This window comes from Pangasianodon hypophthalmus, chromosome 7 (genome assembly GCF_027358585.1).
Source record: "Pangasianodon hypophthalmus isolate fPanHyp1 chromosome 7, fPanHyp1.pri, whole genome shotgun sequence".
Lineage (NCBI taxonomy): Eukaryota > Metazoa > Chordata > Actinopteri > Siluriformes > Pangasiidae > Pangasianodon > Pangasianodon hypophthalmus.
In genome coordinates this window covers 26,380,260-26,401,951 of record NC_069716.1, presented here as the reverse complement: position 1 = coordinate 26,401,951, position 21,692 = coordinate 26,380,260, and the positions used below count along the sequence as shown (strand labels likewise).

General features: G+C 38.0%; 1 protein-coding gene across 4 annotated transcripts in view; it reads right to left on the bottom strand.

Moving 5' to 3' along the window:
• Window positions 1-264: 264 nt before the first annotated feature.
• Window positions 265-21,692, bottom strand: part of tead1a (TEA domain family member 1a) — a 66,639-nt gene continuing 45,211 nt past the window's right edge. For 3 of the 4 annotated variants that reach the window (XM_053235304.1, XM_026946423.3, XM_053235302.1), the window contains 8 exons: window positions 16,654-16,788; window positions 15,845-15,885; window positions 14,748-14,803; window positions 14,523-14,647; window positions 11,470-11,643; window positions 8,754-8,894; window positions 7,961-8,113; window positions 6,541-7,130 (listed from right to left, as the gene is read on the bottom strand). In XM_053235304.1, the coding sequence (XP_053091279.1) occupies window positions 7,017-7,130; window positions 7,961-8,113; window positions 8,754-8,894; window positions 11,470-11,643; window positions 14,523-14,647; window positions 14,748-14,803; window positions 15,845-15,885; window positions 16,654-16,788 (939 nt within the window). In that variant the 3' untranslated portion in view covers window positions 6,541-7,016. Of the gene's footprint in view, window positions 778-6,540; window positions 7,131-7,960; window positions 8,114-8,753; window positions 8,895-11,469; window positions 11,644-14,522; window positions 14,648-14,747; window positions 14,804-15,844; window positions 15,886-16,653; window positions 16,789-21,692 lie in introns of those variants that run through there. The other variant, XR_008301985.1, reaches the window with a different exon arrangement.

The following is a 21,692-nucleotide window of genomic DNA, read 5'->3' as shown; positions in this document are numbered from 1 at the left end:
TTCCATGGGGTCATGAGCTTTTAGTTACGCGGCTCCCCTTTTATGGAACTCACTTCCTGTAGAAGTTCGCAATAGTTCAAGTCTTCCAGTCTTTAAATCTCGTCTTAAAACCTATTTTTTTAGGCAGGCTTTTATATGACTCTGTTTTATGGACTTTGTAAGGTGTCCTTGAGTGCCATGAAAGGCACCTATAAATAAAATGTATAATAATAATAATAACATTATTGTCTCTTCTGGAAAAAAACCACATTTGAAACAATGACAAAAAATTCAAAATATTCTTTATTCAAGAGAAAATGTTACAGAGTGAAAAATAACTAACCGCGGTACCAAACGCACACACACTGAAACATATTTTGTATCATCCCTTCATCTGAAAAAAAAAAAAAAAAAAACCTGCTTAAGCCTGTACAGAAACATCTCGACAATTACACAATTTTATTTCACACAAATGTCCCATGTTTAAAACCTGTTTAACCCAGGAATGTTTGTCTGAGCCAGCTGTTCACCAGGAAAGCGGACGGATCACCGAGCAGCACCGAGACGGAGGCGCTGACGAGCTGCTGATGCTGGAGCTGAGTCACAGAGTCACAGAGTCACAGAGTCACGGGGGATGGAGTGCAAAGAGAACTGAAACTCCTCCAGTTTATTGTGAAGCAGGAAATATACATACAGGTCTGTGTGTGTTGCAGTATTTCAGTAAGGGTCTGATGTCACTTCCTTAGTGAGGAGATAGTGAGCAGAAGGTTGAGCTAGATTCTGCCTCAGTAGTTATAACTGTGGATAGAAACATCTGCTGAATGGATGAATGTAAGCACTCACAGAAATCATTTAATCTAAACTCATTTATCCACAAGGGTTTCAGACCAAACTTTAAAAAAAATTTGTGCTCTTACATTTTAATCTGGCTTTACACTGATTTTCAGTGAGATAATGTCTGTGAGTTGAGATTGGAGGTGTTAGGATGCATAAAATTGTGGCTGATTTAGTGCCATTACAGCCAAAGATCTCGGTGTGTTAGTGCTGCTGCATCGCTCGTCTGAAATCCACCAACAGGAGGACGGAGGACGCCAAGACAGCTACAAATACGACAGCAGCGATGGTGAAACAAACGAAACATGCTAATGGCCAGAAAATACTTCACTTTTTGATGATGTAAGCAGAGCGTAGTCATTTTCCGTAATCGCAGGTCTATCGTTAGACGATCTTCATCACAGTCTGTTACAGAATTTGGCCAAGATTTTTTCTCAGGATCGTTTAGTACATCGTGTGTGACGAGTAATAATCCACAGCAATCACCCAGTACTCTTAATGACTCTTAATGATAGCCATGACTTTTAAAAATCTTTTAATTTTTCTTATTCTTTACCTGTGACTGGCATTTCACTCTATATACAGTTAGGCATTGTGGCGTTTATTTCTTTGCCTGGATTTATTGTGTTTTTTTGCTAAATTCCACCCCAAAGGCACTTTTAAGGTGCAGCACATAAACCTGCATTGAATGGACTGGTTTTTTTTTGGTCTACTACAGCAAAGGCAAAATTTTTTTGACATACTGTGCATCCTGGCTGTATAAAGCGACGTTACTGTATTTTCTGGATTGTAAGTCATTTTTCTTTGCTTTTCGGCCCTACAGCAGCTGTCATTTACGGCTACAGAAAAATCCCTGTGATGTTTTGTGTACGTGTGAATTTAATTTGCTGATTTGTCTGTAGTTGTGTACTGTTGTGGCAAAATCCAGAATTTTCCATAGTTTATAAAAAGCGACATTTCATCAAATTTCACTGTGTTTAACTGCGACAGTGAGTCAAATGGAAACCTTATTATTTTTTTTTTATTTTGCATTGTTTACTGCAAATAAATATTACAAACACGTATCTACAGAATCTCCATTTCATTCATAGCACGTGTTCCAGCGTGGAACGAGAGTCAACAATTTGATTTCTAAACTCAATTCTGTCACACTTTTAGGGTTTTAATTTGACATAACCTCGAAAATTTTATTTGTTCGCTCAGTCAACTACTAACTGAACCAATTAACCCTAATTTTCCTAAATTTAAGCCCTTCAGGCTGCTGATGTTAGAGTTAATGTCACGAAACCAAAATTATTCAAATCACAAAGAAGTAACTTTTTCTGATTTTTTTAAAAATGATATTTTTCAAAATCAGTCTAAATCGTTAAACATTTTGTTCTGCTGCTTGCTTAGCACTGTTGCTTAGTGTTGAGGAAGATATCAGTGAATATTAAGGCTCATCAGTAACAATGATGTTATAGAGGAAGCTGGATGGATGAATGTGATGTAACAGGACACTATTCGCACTATTTCGCACTATAAACTGGATGGCTGTGACATTCACTTAAAAACTCAAACTAATTAAATGTTAAATAAATTCATCGTTGTTAGTTTTTATTTGTGGCTGTAACTTTTATGCAGATTTACTTCTGGTGGCCTCGAGAACAAGCATGGATATCCCTAACTAACACAGCTCATTAGTGCACCACATCCATTAACCCTTTCATGCATAAATTATTTATAAGCATATATATTTAGATAGCTTTACTTTGTCTAAATATCATTAATTTTAAAAAGTAAATGGATTGTCCATGTGTAGGAATACCATGATTATAAAAGTCTAAAATATTATATGTGAAAAAATGATTTAAAAAAAATCAATAAATCTTCCTGTGTCCAAAAACGGTTACCATTCAGTTATAATGTTGACGACTAAAATTATAGACAAATAATCAAAAATACGAAATTTAAACAGTTTAGGACTGCTGCATCATGCATCCATCTTCTCAAACTGTGTGTGTGTGTGTGTGTGTGTGTGTATATATATATATATATATATATAAAGCTTTTTAAAAATCGAAGGTGCTCTATGGAGTCTGGCACAAAATATTTTTTGAGTGTCTGTACATGTGAACACAGCATGAAAGGGTTAAAGTCATGGATATACAGGGAGTCTCATAAGTCCAGGAGAACATCATAGGAGGGGAAAAAAGGCAGATCAAAAGCTTTTATTTACAGAACAATCAATAAACACACAGGAGTGAGGAGTAATGGTGTTACACGCCTTAATAACGCAAATGTTCAACATTACTCATTTTCTCTGCGTGTACTTGCATTTTCAGATCGACTTCGATTTGCTATGAATAGAATTAATTGGATTTGTTCTTCCTTGTTCAGATACATCAGGATCTAAACCATATTAAAACATACATTAACCCTATGGACTTATGGGACACCCTGTACTTTTAATTTTTTTTCCTTTAATCAGAGAGAAAGTAAAGGGATCAGGCCTTATAATCCAGAAAATACAGTGTGTGTGTGTGTGTGTGTGTGTGTGTGTGTGTGTGTGTGTGTGTGTGTGTGTGTGTGTGTGTGTGTATAAATATATATGACCATTTTGTAGAACACAGGATTTCAGTGTATATTGATGTATTCTTCCTCATTACAGATTTACACAAACTGAGATGTTACATTAAGACAATGTCTAAGGCACCAGAGACTCATCAGCTTTGGCGAAAAATAGCTGTGTACATTTCTATTCAGGTGTGTGTGTGTGTGTGTGTGTGTGTGTGTGTGTGTGTGTGTGTGTGTGTGTGTGTGTGCGCGTACGCTTTTAACCTAGACTTACAGCTTTATGATTAAAAGCTGGTGTGTAAAGTGATACGGTGATGGAGAAACCTCAGTGGTGGTGGTGGTGGTGTGTGTGTGTGTGTGTGTGTGTGTGTGTAGCAGTGACTCCTCTTCAGTCCTCCTGAACATCTGCACTACACACTTTACTCTGCTCTGTTTGGGAGGAGGTTACCTGTGTAGACAGTGTTTGTACACTCTGTAAATAAAGTCGTATTTATTTTGGATCAATGTGAAGGATTACTTTTTCCTTCTCAAAGCAGCTACATAACAGCAAAGTTTCATAAGCAGTTAAAGGTGCAGGTAAGCTTTAGGGCCTATCAGTTTATCAACTGAGAGATATCCATCGATATTAAAGTTGATCAGAGGAAATCAGATATATCTGATACAGATCTGATAGCAGTCTGATGCAGCAGGGGTTACAGAGCCCAGTTCCCAACGCTGGTCCTGGAGAACCCCCTGTCCTGCACATGGAAGTGTTTTTCCTGCTCTAACACACTGGATTCCTCAGCTGAAGTGTGCTTGCGCAGGAAAACACTGAAATGTGCAGGACAGGACGTTACAGAGAAAAAGAGGACCCGTGAATATGAACAACGACCACTAGGGGATGCTACTTCTATTTCGTTTCTTTAGTTAAATAGAAGTGAACTGTCTATAACCTGTTGGTTAGTCGCACTTTGGGTTGGAGTTTATGTACAAGAAGGTCTTTTGTAGTCGTTTACTCTGTAGTGGGTGTTTTTTAAATATTTTATACCTTATTTATTCTTTATAATATGAACTATACTGTCAAATCTTTTACAATGCTTTTCATGGTGTGTGAATTCAGTCTATGACCGCAACACACTGATAAAACTACTTTATTATGATTATTATTAACTGATCTCTTAAACAGCACTAGGCTGTAGCATCACCTGGGATCACTCCAATTAACTTTAAATGTTGTTTACTAAAAAGTAGCTCAATAAGTCGCTTGTATTTATATTTACTCCTTCATTGCTGTTTCTGTGGTTATTTCTAAGTTCGGTTTAACTTCAACTATTGGTGTCTGCTTGAATTTTGACTGTATGAAATGACATCACTTGATCAGGACTAATATTGAGACGCATCCTTGTTATCTCTAACAGAGTTCATTTGCGATGCATGTTATGTCTTTAATTTCACGTCCTTGTTTCCTTTCCTCTCTTCTCAGCGCTTCACTCTGAGGACACAAGGAAAGGATGTGACCAAAGGAAATAAGGTCAGGAGAAATCAAACAAATGGACATGCCAAATATGACATCCTGGCTGACTGAAGCGTCGTGATGAACACGTACTGCTGGTATGACGTAAAGGACGTAACAAATCTGAATACACATAATGCACTGTGATTACACACTGACTAAATGTCAGTTAAAACGTGTACATCACACACTTAAATATTCATCTTTCATCTTTTTTTTGATCTTACACATTTTATTTGATATAGCCAAAGTTTTTTTTTTTTTTTTTTTTTTTACCTATTGTTTCTAATTTTTTTTATTCATTGTGTATTATTCCTTATTAATGCACCGTTTATTAGAACTTATTTTTGGGAGAGGTGGAGTATTAATACCATAAGCTTATGTCACGTGATGCAATTCGTAAACATGTTCGTATAGACAGTTGTGTATCACTGATCTAGAAGCTTTCTATCTCCTCATTCCTTCATTCTTCTGAGTACATTTTAAGACTTACTCCTTAAAGATGGACTTTGATCAGTTTCCGGTTCACGAGCTGACAGATGTAGGATTAGAGAATCGAGCAAAAAATCAGTTAGACTTTTGGGATGAACACACAGACTCATGTTTATCATCAAAGGGTTGATAAAGTGTGTAGTGCAGTGATATTGAAGGACTGAGAGTCACTGGTCACATGATCCAAACCGGCCAATCAGCTCACCACATTCACATAATGCTTTAAAAACCTAAACCATGTCATTTATGTGTTGAAGAGAGATTTCTGATGAATGGATGAGGTTTGGATGACTGACACTGGTTAAAACACTGCTTACGTGTCTAACAGACATTTGTGGGTGCGCTGATATCGGACTGGGTATCTGATCGGATTCAACATATTTCCCAATCCAATACACTAACGTATTTTTTATGATGATGATGGACAGCAGACTTGCAGGCAAACATGCAAATTGGCTCAAAGGTATTGCCAGTGATTTTCAGTTGAAGCTAGCTGTATAAACTTTAAATCAAATATATCCTTCAAAGCCACGCCCCCAAAACACACACAAACACATCTATGCAAAACAAACAAACAAACAAAAAAAAAAAAACCTAAATGCAAGAATTGGAGCTTTCTGAACTAACAGGCAACATGATTGACAGGTGCGGAAAGGTGCTGCCTTGTCCTGATATTTTTGGACACTCTTGGTCCAAAGCTTTTTTTTTCGTGGTTTACAGATCCAGGGGCATCACAGAGACCAGAGTTTCTCCTCTGACCTGATATTTAATTAATGACAGCTGCTGGAATTTGAGGAACCTCACTAAATATCACAAAATAAAAAAATCACTGACCTCACCTTTAAAGCATGTCACCATCAAACCTGTGCTCTTTTACATGCCATGGCAATAAAAACTTGTGGATTTTTGGCTTGTTTAATCATCTATAAAACAGCTTTGCAGTTATTAAAGTGAAAAGGTGAATATGCGATCAGGCTCCAGGTGAAAACATGAAAAAAAGGGATTTAGCAGGTTTGTATTCCTAAACAGTTAATAATAGTAAAAGATGCCGATCTTTATGGGTTTAAATTGTGTTTTATGTGGTATAAAATATTAAATTCATTTTGTGTGTATGCTTAACTTCAGTGTTAAACTCTACACAGGACTACGATTTATTTAAGGGACAAAATGAGACATTACGCTTGTCCTTTTAGAATAAGGAGTACATTTTCTTGTACTAAAAATACACAATATTCTTCAGTGACATTAAAAAAAGGATATCAGTATTAAATGAAAAAGTAACAAAACGTACCTCCGTTTCACCGTCACTCCCTGCACCCGTGCAGATCGAGAAAATACAGAACATTTAAGACAAAAATGTAGTCTTTAGAGGCATCGTCCAGCTGTGACCGAGTGAAGCGGAGGGTTTATACGCACAGAGGCACAGCCGCTTCAGAGTTACGAGTTTATCACTGAGAGTAAAATCTCTCTGAGCCGCTCAGGACAGCAGCTCATAGCAAAGGCGCCACACATGAGGCCTCCGTGGACACAGGAAGTGATGCGGTCTGGCTCTCTCTGACCAGCAGGGCAGCAGCTCAGTGTCTTTAGTGTGTGCATGTGTGTGTATGTGTGTGTGTGTGTGTGAGAGAGAGAGATAAAGAGAAAGAGAGGTTGAAGCAGCATCTCATTCTTTGATCAGTCTGTAGATGTGATGCTGAGCTCCGTGCTCACTGTTGGAAACCTCGAACACACACGCCATGCACAGCAGCGTCTCCTGGGTTTCTCTGTTCGACACCACCTGCAGGACACACACCAACAGCAATACATCAACAAACACACACTCTTAAAGCCACATGTAGCAGACATTCGTGCCCTGTTTCAATACAGTGTTTAAGATGCCTTCATCACACACGATAGCTTATTTATTTTTAACTAATTAATTAATTTTTTTTACATTTTCAGGTGAAAGTAATTTAAGCAATTTATTTTTAATTTATTTTGCTAAATCTTTAAATTTATTATTAGAATTCAATAGAATTATTTAGCAGGTTATTCCAGGGATTTAGCAGGTTTATATTCCTAAACAGTTAATAACAGTTAAAGATGCTGATCTTTATGGGTTAAACTGTTTAACCCTGTTGTCTTTTTTCATGTGGTATAAAATACTAACCCTTTCATGCATGGTATCCACAACTATGGACAGTCAAATTAAGCTTTTTCTTAGGAAAATATAACATTCATCAGAGTACATCATTGCTATTTAAATAAAAGACATCACAATACCTGCATTATTTTAGAAAAGTGAAAATATCTCAGATAGCTTAGAAAAAATTAATATGATGTTGATATTATGTGGTCATATCACACTCCACATAATCTAAGATTAATGATTAATGGATAAAAATGTGCTGTTATTTCAGAAAGAAGAAAAGCTTTCTAATAGTCAGAGGTAAAGCTGTAACTTTATATATAAAGTTTTCGGGCATGGGAAACTCGTCATGTGATTTCTTTCCATCTTAACTTTAAAAAAAAAAAAAAAAAAAAAAAAAAAAAAAGGGAGTGTAAGGAAGGGTGTGGAAAGGGGTGCTAGGAGGAGTGGAAGGATGAGAGCGAGGATGTGGAAGTTACCAGCAGGATGGTGAAGTTCTCTAACACGCTGTTCATCATGTACTTCTCAGGCAGGTGCTTGAGTTTGTGGATGAAGTTGATCATGTATTCGCACATGGGCGAGCGGTTTATTTTGTACACGAATCGGCCGTTCTCGAAGCGTGCGTACTCCGTCTGCATTGGAAAAGATGAGAGAAAAAAGCGAGGATTATTGCAGAAGCATAATTTCCTTAAGGCTATGCAACAACAACAACAAAAACACTAAAAATATACATGTTCTACACCTGAAAAACTCGAGAGTAAACTAATCCGAATTTGAAAGTTCAATTCTATACTTTGAAGATATTAAGCCATAAAGGTTTGACCCTCAACAAGGTCAATTCAGGTTCAGCTTTAGTTTGTTTTCAACATTTAATTATTGTTTTGATCTGTTTAGTGGCGTGTTATTTATAACGTGTACTCACTTCTGAAAAAAAAAAAACTGTATAATTGCAAGGTCTCGAATTGAAATGTATTAAGATTGAATATAAGGTAAGAACAGAAAAAAAAAATTTAATTTTTAATTTTTCATACCATATTCCCTGGGACTTTAATTCCATTTATTATGGCGTGATAAGTGATGAAATGTGGAATAATAAAATATAATCATTTAAGTTATATTTATCATGTATGCATCTGTGTTTTAAATGATCAGGACTCATTAATAATTAAAACTCCCATTAAAAAGAAGAACTAACCTGTGTACTTGGAGCTATTCTGAGAGTTGTAAGCGTGCTAAATTCATCAACAGAACGTGTTAATGAATATCTCTCACCTCCACTTTCTCTACCACCTGCTTCCCGAATGAACACACTTTAGTAGAGCAGGTGATGGTCATGTTATCTGGACTCTCGTAATGACTGGTCACGCCGTAGAACGCGCCCGAGTCCTCCTGGACGTTACAGTTCAGGTCCGCCTGAGGAAATCAAACACACGCTCATGGAGGTTTCTGATAAAATGTGCAAAAGTTTACCAAACAGAAAGTGTTCCTGCTGTCTGAATTACACCAGGCATACATGAGAGAACGATGTGTTGATCAATGTGTTAACCAAATACTTTTCAAATTAAATGTGTTTGTGGCATGACCTGCATAAGTTTACACTCCGGTAAAAAAAATAAAAATACCTTCGACTACAACTTGTAACTCGCAAATTCTGACCTAAGACTAGGGGAAAAAAACAAAAAAACAAACAAAAAAAAACAAACAAACAAAGAAAACACCTCCTCAACTCTGAGTTCAAATCATCAAATCAACATGGCAGCTCACAGCACCAGCAGTTAACAAAGCAGCACTTCTTATCTTTAAAGCAGTTATACTGTATATACAAGCATTTGCTTTAGATCAATCAACACACACACATATTCGCTTGTTAAATCTACGCGGTGTCCAAAAAAATTCTCACAGGAGAAACTAACACTTTTTAGCAAAATGTAACTTTATTGACAAAACCTCCTCTACGTGATTGCCATTTCTTTGTAAACACACACGGAGTCGTCTGTCCCACTCAGGATGAACTCGTGTTAACACATCTGGTGTTATGCATGTAACTGCACTTCGAATGTGTTCCTTTAAATGAGCTTTGTGGTATATCTTTATAAACTAAGTAAGAAATATTTTGGAAGACATTTTGCTAAAAAGTGTTCATTTCCGCTATGTATGGAGACTTTTGGGACACCCTGTATAACACTGACTCTACATTTCTCTGTTTTGATGAGGTAAATATTCGTCACTCATCACCGTTAGCTGGACAGATTGTTGCTAACAAAGGATGAACACGGAGGTGTACGTGTTTCTTCCCCACATTGTAGCTTGAGTGTACAGAGGTTGAAAATGATGCAATCTGGAGTTTTGACTTCCCGCTTCTGAGGCAAGGCGAATGCATCGTTACATGTTTCTGCGACTCTGAGGATGTAATGAGTGTGAATCTCCAGAGAGAGGAGCCAGAGAGGGAGAGAAAGCAAGGAAACGAGTCAGAGATCACAAAGAAAGAAAGAACGAGAGAGAGAGAGAGTGTGTGTGCGCACGTGTTGGTCTCCAGGTCCCTGATCTGCAGCACCTGTGGCCCAGAAAGGCAGGTGTTTAAACAAAGAGTGTGTATGGCCTACAGTGTGACGCCTGCAGCTCTTCACTCTACACACACACACACACACACACACACACACACACACACACACACACACACACACACACACACACACACACACACACACACACACACAGAGTGCTGAAAAAGTGCACACAGCTTTCATCCAGCTCTGATTCTCACACACATTAGATACCACGAAATAATTTAATAACACTGAGGGAAAACAAGATCCTGATACCTTTTATTACACTTTATTACAATTAAAAAAAAAAACAAAAACATATACATGTAGAGTGGAGGAACAACAGAAGCAAACGAAAGTACATAAAATCATACAGAACTGGAACTTATGATGAAAATACTGTACACAGGATGTTAATGCAAGCTATACGTTTTAACATTACATCACAGCACTGTTAAATTCTCGATTCTGATTGGTCAGAAGCTGTTGATTAATTTTCTATAACAGCACCTCTGACAGTAGTTCTGGCTGTAATTCAACTCACATGTATATATTAACGCTCTCCTTATAAGTTATCGTTTCCATGGTAACAGCTTAAACAGGGGCTTGTATGCTGGACTCTCCACACAAACAGATTTTAAGAGCCTGTGTAACTGTTGATATGGTGAAGTTTTTTCTGAGGAGACGTTTATTTGACATTAATGGAAGGAGTCTCCAGTGGCAGTGCACTGTAACAGTAAGTTTTCTGACACGACTTTTTGGTTTATCGGCAACAGGATAAGCTGCATTTTTATATCTTATTAATGTCATGAGAGAGCAAAAAAAGAGAGGCTGGTAAGAATACATTAGCTACGATAACGAAAAAGGTAACAGGAAAGTAACTTATTTACATATACATACACACACACACACACACACACACACACACACACACACACACACACACACACACATATATATATATATATATATATATAATAAAGTGTTTCAATTTTATAATATACTTATTATTATACTAAGAATAATTATATATAGTGCTTATTATGCTTTATACTAATTATGATGAATTATTCTTAGTGTTTTTCATTATTATTCAGTAATAATTGATTATTACTGAATTATTCTGATTATTATTCAGTAATTATGTAATATTTACAACTGTCTAATTATCTGATCATTTGAATTTTTAAAGAAATACAAAGTGTGAGAGAGTGATTCAGCCTGATTTATTTATTTATTGTTCTTTAAAAATCCTTAGAGCTTTAACAAAATGGATAACACTTGTCTAATCAGCATATGAAGTCTGGCCCTATGATATTATTTTTAAAAATGATAACTATATTGTGTGACACTGTAACAGCGTTGTATGAGCGCTGAAGTGCGCTGTAGCCCTGCTGTAACGTGTGTAGCTCTAAAATGCAGAATGGATTTAATGGACTCACCCAGAACTTGACTAAGAAGAAGGCATTCTGTGGCCCTTTCCCAAAAAGCTCCTTGAGGCCTCCTTTCTTCTCAGGGAACTTATCGTAGATCTGGCGGATGTCCACTGACTCCAGCAGCGGGTCGCTGTACGAGTGGCTCGTCTGGCCGATGTGTACAAACAGGTGCTTGTTGTACTGCGGAGAACATAAATACACTGCTGTCAGACTCTCGTCAAGTACAGCATTACTGTTAGCATTACTGCCAGGTAAAGTGTTACTGCGGAGTCAAAATGGTACATTATCACAGTGTCTTTATAGCAGGTTACTGATACTGAGCTAGTCAGATGTACGGCTGGGAAATTTAACCATATAACATCCATATCACAATAAATGATGTCACAATACACTTTTCTGAGATATCATGGATCTCATATATATATATAATATACGTATACATATATATAAAATTACAAACTGACTGGAGGCAGTCGAATCAAAGTTAAAATCTAAAGTTAAACTTAATTAAAATTTTATACAGATTTTTTTTTAACTTTTCCCCCTTTTCAATTAAATATTTTTCTTTATTCTTTTTATAAATAAAAATGTAAAATTTTTAAATAAGAATAAATATAAATATATTTACTAAAATATTTGTTTAATTTTTCCCAAATAACAGTTGAGTTTGATGTTTCTGTTTTTTAATTATCTGTTTTCTGAACTGAAATTACTGTGTTGTAAGAATTAATGTGGTCCAAACGTCGTATTTCAAAACACAATGTGAAGTAATTATCTTCCACTGCCGTTTTTTTTTCCAATCCTACACTCAGATAAAATGATTCTGAAGACAGCGATTATGCCTCAGCTTTGACTCCATGTACTTAGACTGAAATGTATTGTTATTGTTACGTGACAACTGAATCGTGAATACAAATCATTTTTATTTTTCTTCTGCGCATGTTAGATGAATAGCTGCTGTCTCACAAGATCAGAGGGAAAAAAGGGGGTCATAGATGCGCTGCCAAAGTGACGGATCACTCAGGTCTGCTGTGGGAGAAGGAGGGGAATGAAGAGCGCTCCCAGCGCAGAAACACTGAGCTTGTCGATACACTACACGATCCTGACTCTAGCCTAAGCAAGAGGATGTGCTCTTTTTGTTGTGTGATTTGGAAGAGGAGACACTTGGTTTCGACTTTGGTATTGCTTAGATGCAGTGTTTTGGGTCAGAGATACGGGTTTAGTTACGTATGGCATTATGAAACGGAGTGATTTATGACAGGATTAGCAGCTAGTGTCTGTATCTTGAGGACTGGCATTAGCAGGCAATTTTACTGCAGTATTCTCTTAAAGCAGCTGTGCATTTTTCCAGTGTTGAAGGACAAGAGTGCTGCTTTCTGTTTCATGCTTTGCTTGCCTTAGCACATTTCATTCATCTTGAACTTAAAATCAATCAAATTCAACAAACGGAAACTGCCATTACGAGGAGATAAACTCCTACAAATTTAAACTGCTGGACCAAATAAAATACTGTCAACACAGGCTTAAGTTACAACTTAAAACTTACACTTTCCATTGAGTTGCTTGCTTTTTTGTTTGTCCTTTTTTTTAAAAAAATCAAAACTCAAAATATTGTAAGTGTACATATAGTTTATGTGTATATTAAAGCACGGTTGAATTCTCTAATCTGATTGGTCAGAAGGTGTGTATTATTTTTGTATAACCACACGGTTCAGACAGTAGTTCTGACTGGAACATATACAATGAGTTTATATTAATGCTCATGTTTCATGTTATACGTTACTGTTTCCATCGTAACGGCTCATACACAGGGACGACAGATAATCTAAGACTAATAATAAACAGATTAAAAAAAAATTTGCTTAAGAAAGAAAAACAAAAGCAGTGAATTTTTTGTTTGGAGACGTTTATGTAACATTTATGGAAGGAGTCTCCAGTGTCAGTGATTTGTAACAGTCACGCTGCGTTGTAAAGACGTCAGGACAGAGGAGTTTTCACTTCAGGAAAATGACAAGAGCAACAAGAACACTTGTCTCACAGACGTTGAATAACATTAAATGTACATAGAAACTGTTAAAAAGCACAATACATCAATCGTTAACGAATTAAACATTGTAAACTTTGGAAACTCGCTGTGGTAAAGTGGAATAACACACATCAGACTGTGCGGTTATACGAAAACACTCCACTCTGGGGTTTTTTTCAGGTCCATCACACCACCCCGACGCCAAGTATTTTTGTATAACGGCATAAAACTGTTGTGTTTTATTTCTTACATTGTGAAAGCTTTTGTTTAAATCTAGCAATTTGTACAGCATTTTGATTATCAGACTTTTTAAATGTGCATCATAAACAAAATTTATTTGCTTACTTACTGCTTACAGACTGTGCGGTTATAGGAAAATAATCCACGCCACGGTGGTGTGATAGACATGACACAAAGTGCAGTTTAATTTATAATTATACAACAGTTAGTTCCGGTCTGCTAGTTTGATTGGACAAGTGGCATATGAAGAGTGCTTATATTTCCTATAACCGCACTGGGACGTTTCACTGTTTGTATCACTTCACTCGTCCGTGTTCACCAAATAAAATTCCAATTCTAGCAACAGTTCCACTGGAACAATTACTACAGTAGAGTTAGCAACATCATCAGAAGACATGGCAAACTATACATTTTTTTTTTTTTTTTACAACTTAAAATATGAAAGCTTGTCAGATGAAGATGAAAAGGAAGAAGCGAAGACAATTTCACCACTTGCACCTTTAACAGAAATGTACAAATCATTGTGAGCCCAAGGAGCAGCAAGTTATCCAGCTAGCCAATGGGCTATCAGTGAGCGTGGCTTCTTCAGGATCTATTTCCATTCACAGAGTAAAAATAAACAAAATATTTGGCCATATTGTGTCCAAAATGTCAGTTACTACATATTTCTTTTTTATAGAACCCTTAGATTGTGTGACTTGTCATTCATTAATGCAACCTTAAACTAACTACTCATAACTGATGGGGGAAAAAAAGCAGTTCAATTGATTTGAATGTTGAGGAGTGAACGTACAGACTCGGGGTCTCTCTCCTGCTCCAGGAACGAGGAGAACTCGATGAGTCGCAGTTTGCTCGTGCCGATGGAGCGTCCCTGCCACGCTGGAGGAGTGGCTGCAGGGGCTCTGGGAGGCTCGTAACCTGTAACACACAAACGCAAGAGCTGGTCTAAGTGCCTCTCATCATCCTTCTACGCACACTGATTTACAGTGTAACGGATTATTGAAATGTTTCAGTGTACCTGATAATGCCGTGGCGGCCTGAATGGGGTAGGCTTGCTGTGAAAACGGCTTAATGCTGAGGAAACAGACGACAGTGCAGTCAGAACATCTTCACCTCTGACTAAATTACACTCTAAATAAGGACTTCCATGCTTTTTAGTGCTGAACTAGGCTTCATCAAGCTTCATCTGAGAAAGTGAAGTTCCTAAACCTCAACACCCCTGAACATGTGCTTTTAAACCAAGAATAAGTAATTTTAGACCACAGTGCTGCTGAATTCTCAAATCTGATTAGTCAGAAGGTGTTGTTTAATTTTGTTTTGGATTTATGATTATACATCAAGATGCAGCTTCGAAACATCTCCATGATAAATTCACTCACATGTCACAAGTGAGACTTCTGTATCAGAGGCTCATATTCTCAAAAACAATTCAAAAAATTTGGCCCAAACCTCAATCTATATGAATATTAGAGAAGGTAAAAATCTAAAAATCATGTCTAAGTTCAGGGGTATTGTGGAGTTTAGGGGTATTGTGGAGTTTAGGGGTACTGTAGTGTTTAGGGGTACTGTAGTGTTTAGGGATACTGTAGAGTTTAGGGGTACTGTAGTGTTTAGGGGTACTGTAGAGTTTAGGGGTACTGTAGTGTTTAGGGGTACTGTAGTGTTTAGGGATACTGTAGAGTTTAGGGGTACTGTAGAGTTTAGGGATACTGTAGAGTTTAGGGGTATTGTGGAGTTTAGGGGTATTTTGGAGTTTAGGGGTACTGTAGAGTTTAGGGGTACTGTAGTGTTTAGGGGTACTGTAGTGTTTAGGGATACTGTAGAGTTTAGGGGTACTGTAGAGTTTAGGGGTATTGTGGAGTTTAGGGATACTGTAGAGTTTAGGGATACTGTAGAGTTTAGGGATACTGTAGAGTTTAGGGGTATTGTGGAGTTTAGGGGTACTGTAGAGTTTAGGGATACTGTAGAGTTTAGGGGTATTGTGGAGTTTAGGGGTACTGTAGAGTTTAGGGGTATTTTGGAGCCCCAGTCAGAAAGATAAACAATGTAAACTCCTGTTCTGGTTTTAAAAGACACATGATGTACTGTAAGTTAAGAGTTAAGGGCTTTACTCACTCTTGTGAGGATCCAGGATGGCCCGTGGGCAGCTGCCAAAACTACAGCCGGAACAAACAAACAGAAAAACAGTCTCACTAAACAAAGCAGCAGAACAAAACCTGGCCATGCTCTCAAAGCAGACGTGCCTTTATTTATCATGTGGATTCTCAGTGGAAGTACAGAGCTGGTGTGTAGCTTTGTGCTGCTAGGCTTCTGGGCAGAACTTTAAACGAAATACTGCAGTGTTTTTCAGCCTGATCTCTATTCACTGCATCTGTAGTGTATATGTGATTACCATAGACACCAATTTTAACATGATTCTCTGTAAAGAGAAAAGAACCAAAAACCTGTTTACTCCAAAATCACTTAGAACGGAAGTGTGAGGGGAGACGGTGGAAAAACAATAAACTCTTGCTACAGGGAAACGTGTTGAAATGCATAATTTTGTAGATACAGTTTCAGGAATTCTTTAATCACCATGAAGCTTCAAATCTGTACAATCAGTGCTGATCAGAGATCACTGATCACCACTGTTCCCAAACACCAATCACTGATCATCATTTTTACTGAAGGAATTCAACAACTTGGACATCAATTATGAAAAGTTCCTTTCATATTACAGTGAAATGCGTCAAAATTCCTATTTGCGGTAATCACACGTACACTACAGATGCAGTAGATGGAGATTAGGTTGAAAAATGGTGGTGTATTCCTTTAAAGTACTGCCCAGTAACACACCAGCACAAAGCTCCTGTAAATCCTTGTCCATCGTGTTAACATTTCAGGCTGTTTTATGGGGTATTTAGCGTGTTTTCGGTGTCTCTTACCCCCGGCGCTGCAGGGAAGCTGGGCTGAGGGAGGCCTGCCAGACCCAGCTTGCTGTGAATGGCCGTGGCCGACACGATCTGAGCAGAAGACATGGCCGCCATGCTCTGGAGCGCTTTGTCCTTCACGCTTTGATCCTACAGCGGCACAGGAAAAAGGCTTCAGCCAGAGCGAGCAAGCGTGTGCGTATGTGTGTGTGTATGCAATGCCGTGAGGGATGCAGCAGAAACAGCTATCGACAGAACACACACGCTGCATGCAGAGACAGGAAAGGGAGCGGGCATGCGTTCAATTCACCAGAGGGCCAACTCAGCACAATTTCATACTGTTCCCAACAACATCACTGCTCTGTATCCAAAAATAAAACCCATGGAGGATTTATATAAGAATAAAGACAGTTCTAGTTGTGTTGGAAGATCACTGCACTGAGTAATACAGAACAGATCTGTACCGCTGAAATGCCATATTTCAAAACGCGGGGAAAAGAAAAATCCAGCAGTGCTCAGAGAGACGTGCACCCTGAACCATTACAAAGAGAAAATTCATCCATTCATGCTTTCCTCTTTATTCAGCTGTAAATGCCTGACAGTGGATGTTAAGGCCAGAGGTACTTTAGTCCATTATCAGTGAGACTGAGTGCAGCCTGGTGTGTTATACAGACATTAAAGCAGAGCACAGACAGCTGGAGCACATCACGGCCATCACGAGAAAACCTCCAAACTCCTTTTTCTAAACAAAGCTAGGTACTATTGCTTTTTTCTCCCAACAGTCAATGCACGTCCCATGGGAATTCTGCTGTTCTTTTATTCCTAAGAATAATTTTAAAAACTATAATAAGGAAGGAATAAAACGGGGAGATGTTACTTTTATTGCATCATTGTCTACTAGCGTCAGAATGACCCTAAAACGTTTTGCGATTTGTGATTTTTTTGCTGCCTTTTTTTTTTTTTTTTTTTTTTTTTTTTTTTTTTAAAAACAGGGTTAAAGGGTTTGATGTACGGAAACAGAAACAGTAAAAACACTGGCACTATTCTGTTTTAATCAAATCAAACTCTTGTAGCAGCAGAGTTTCACTGACTGGCTCACAAGCAGCGAGTAAGAACAAATATGTGGAACCGGAAAAAATATGGTCAATATTTCACTATCTGGGGGTAAAAGAAATCTAGCGCTATCACAGTTAAACCCCGCCCACTTCATGTTGTATTTGACTTGTATCCGATGTGGAAAGCTGGAGCTTGGAATCATGTCATTTTGTGTTACGAGCTACAAAGTAGGAAACAACACATGGACGCCTCCATGTTTGTCTTTTGTTAGCAACACGCTAGCCAGCTAACTGTGATGAGTGATGCATATTTATTTCCTTAAAACAGTGAACTGTACAGACAGTGTTATAGATTAAACAAGGGAATATATCTGTATGTGACTGATATAAAGCAAAAATTTGTATATATAGCATTTAAAGGTGTTACTGCTACTGTGTTTACTGTCGATGCTATGAGCAGCCATGCTAATTTGACGTCACTTGCTGAACTCAGACTTGAGGAGACCGTCCTGAGTTCGCGAGTAGGAGTTGAAAAGGTGTTTTCTTTGTTTTCTCCTGGTCAGAGGTTGTGAATTACGAGTTACTACCTCTAGTCGAATGCATCACTAATGGCTGCTTTGCTGAAACGTCCAGCTCTCATTAAAAATGACTCACTGCTGCTTTGTCACGTCACGATCAGCGTGAACACTATTTAATGTAAACATGCTGTTTAGGTTCCTATCATTAATGTCAACTCTTCCTTTCTCTCTTGAGGTTTTCTCGCAGCAGCAGGAGTGTTTAGACAGAGCTGCAGCTCGAGCATGCTGTCCCAACGCTGCACATCAGTGTACAGCAGGCCCAAAGCCGTCCATCCTGTCCACGCCTACAGAACGGGACTCGACAGAACTTTTCCAGCCCAAAGAGCAAAGCACCAGCGCACAGCAGGAGGAGGATAAATACTCACCAAATTAGTGACCTGCACACAAACAGAGGCTCCTTTTAATCACACTGATCTCAGGAAGTCGAGACTTGTTTCCGAAAAGTAGCAAGGATTAAAAGTAGCAAGGATTAAAGTCAATATTCTGATGATGACCCACCCTAGCAGGGCCACGCTGTGCAAAATCATACTCAGATCAGATTCTATCAGATTAAAATCTCTGCGTTGTCACTTTAGTGCACCGGATGTCTGATTATATCATGTTCTGGTGCTTGAAATGGTGAAAATGTGAGCCATAGAGCGCTCAGCTGACGGTTTCAGTTAGTGTTCATTCAGTGTTTCTGGAAGGACAGAAGATTTGTGTATAAAGTGTCTAATTAACTAATTAAGGAACTATGATAAGAATTCACAGAGATCATTTCTGACAGTCGAGGAGAATCACAACACACAGATTAGTGAACATATTTGTGCTAATTGCCTTTTCTTGTCGAGCCATGCATTAAATTCCCACAACTGTCCCTTACCGTGAAATGTCGTTAATCAGTCAAGATGTGTTTGAGATCCAAAGACTATGAGGCTAATGTTGCTTGTAGCTACTGATCTAGCATAATGCAACCTACGTGATGAAATCACTAATTACACTCCACTGTGGATTCCAACAAATCTAAAAATGGACATCTCGGAGCTAAAAACAGCTGTAGCTCGGTCTTGAAGCCGAATTGCTTTCTTTCTCAGCACATAGTTTGGTGTCGGTCTGCAAAAAAACTTAGACTCAGGTAGGAGGCGTGGCCTAAAGTTAGAAAGTCAATTTGCAGATTAAAAGTGATGTGGATGATAATATAGTTCCATGTTGATTCATAAATGTATTTTTACATGGACACAGAGCTATATGTTTCTTGTTAGCAACATTAGCCTTGTAGCTCCAGCACAAAACCAAAGAAGCAATACCTCAGAAAAACAGACAGCAAAAACACACAGACATGCCCTTGTCTACAGCACACAGCCATGCTATAGCGCTCAGTGTGTGCTAAAAGCGTCGTCTCTCAGCGTCTCGGTCAGTTCCATCAATTCATCATCAGATCTGAAGATTACTGTATACTGTCTTGGGGAGCAGCAGCAGAAGTCCTGCTCGTGCTGAGCTGACTGAATCGAATGAACTGAAACGGACCTGATCGGCGAGCATGCGGCTTTCAGACAGGGTTAACAGACTGACTATTAAAAAGCTGATTAAAGGGAGAGTTAGATTTCATTAACAGTTTGCAGAAGATGTAATGAGAAGGTGTTAGTACAGTATACGGAGTCTCACAGCTCACGCTGGTCAGTTAAAGTGTTAATCGGGGCGTCTTCTGTTTACATTACAAATGACATCATCAGTCTTGTTTTTGTGTATGTTAAAGCTGCAGTCTGTGTTGTGTAAACGTGTTTCTAGACCTGTGATAATCACATCGTTTTTAAAAAATACCTGGGAAAAGCTGTGGCCCAGTGTTATAAATCTGACTATTTTCATTTCTGGTTCCATTTCATAATTCTGAAATTAGCTCCGCCCCCAGCTAGAACAAAACTTTCCCTCAAATGCAATACACAAAGCATAAGTAGTTTTCACAGCAGGAGCGGAGGAGATATTTACGGTAAGGAGACAGCTTGTCGGCGTTTTCATCTGTAAGTGCAATTCACTTCAGAAGCAGTGGATGACTAACTTACATACCGCTCCTTTAAATCAGCCTCCACAGTACCGACAGGTTATTAAACTATCGTTATTAAAGTTTTACCAAAAACACCCTAGCGCATATCAGAGGACCAGACAGCTATTTATTCTCCTCAGATTTGTCAAGAAACAGTTTAAAAAAAAAGAAACGTGATGCAATCCTCTGGTGTGAGCAAAGGCCGCAGTCCCGCCTCCTCGTGTTCTCTCGGTTCGCAAGGCTGCGGAGGCTTTCAACGCAAGCATAAGGACAGATGTTGAATTCCACAAATTTATGAGAAACACATGCTTTCGTGAGTTCTTCTCTTAAACGTATTCATAAACGTAGCTTTAAATTGGTTTATACCACAGGGCGGCTGTATTCTCCAATCAGATAAACTATGCTCCAGATCATTCCTTAAGATCATCTAGTGCTAACCTTCTCCATATTCCACATATAAAACTGAACCGAGTGCTGAAGCGGCCTTTTGTTTTTACGCACCAAAGATCTGAACAAATTACCATTAGCTATCTCACATTAAAAAAAAACAAACAGATAAAAACATTTTTTTCACCTCAGCATTTAACTAATTTATTATGTGACTTACTTTTATGTTACTTATACATTACTTTTATATTATTTTATTTATTATACTTGTATTTATTATACTTGTATGTGCTTATTATAATTTATATTGTTATTATTTTCGACTACTTTGTTTTACTGTTTCTCTGTTTTTACTTCACACTGTAAAGCACTTTGTAAAGCTACATTTTAAATGTATAAAAGGTGCTAAATAAATAAAATGTATTATTAGTAGCAATAGTAGTAGACTGTAACAGTTGTAGTTTTAAATTTACACATCATAACATATTTTAAATGTGTATCTGCCAACAGCTGCCCTTAGACTTCTTTCTTTTCTCACTACTGAGAAACGTGTTTAAACTCTTGTCCATTAATCACATGTACACTGCAGATACGAGTAACAGAGATAAAATACGCTCGAGTTTTCCTTAAACGGCTGAAAAGCAGAAAACACACACTTCATGTGAATCATCAAGGGAGAAAAATGCTTTCAGCTACTGGTGTGACAATTCTGAAATGTCAGAAAATATTTCATGCAAAGATTCAATGACTTTTTTTTTTTTTTAAATTTGACTGAATTTGAGCACACGGCTGTCCTCGTGTTTCATAAAACCGGCTTTGACATGGTAAGCAGCGTTCAGGTTAAAACAATTCACTGAGTGTGTTCTTACAAAGAGCGGCTCCCTCCAAAACAAACACACTGTTACACAGAACAGGAAGGAAGCAGAGGACAGACAAACATGCAGGAGAAAAGAAGTTAGAGCCAGCCGAGTACATTCTGAGCAACACACACACACACGCACACACACACACACA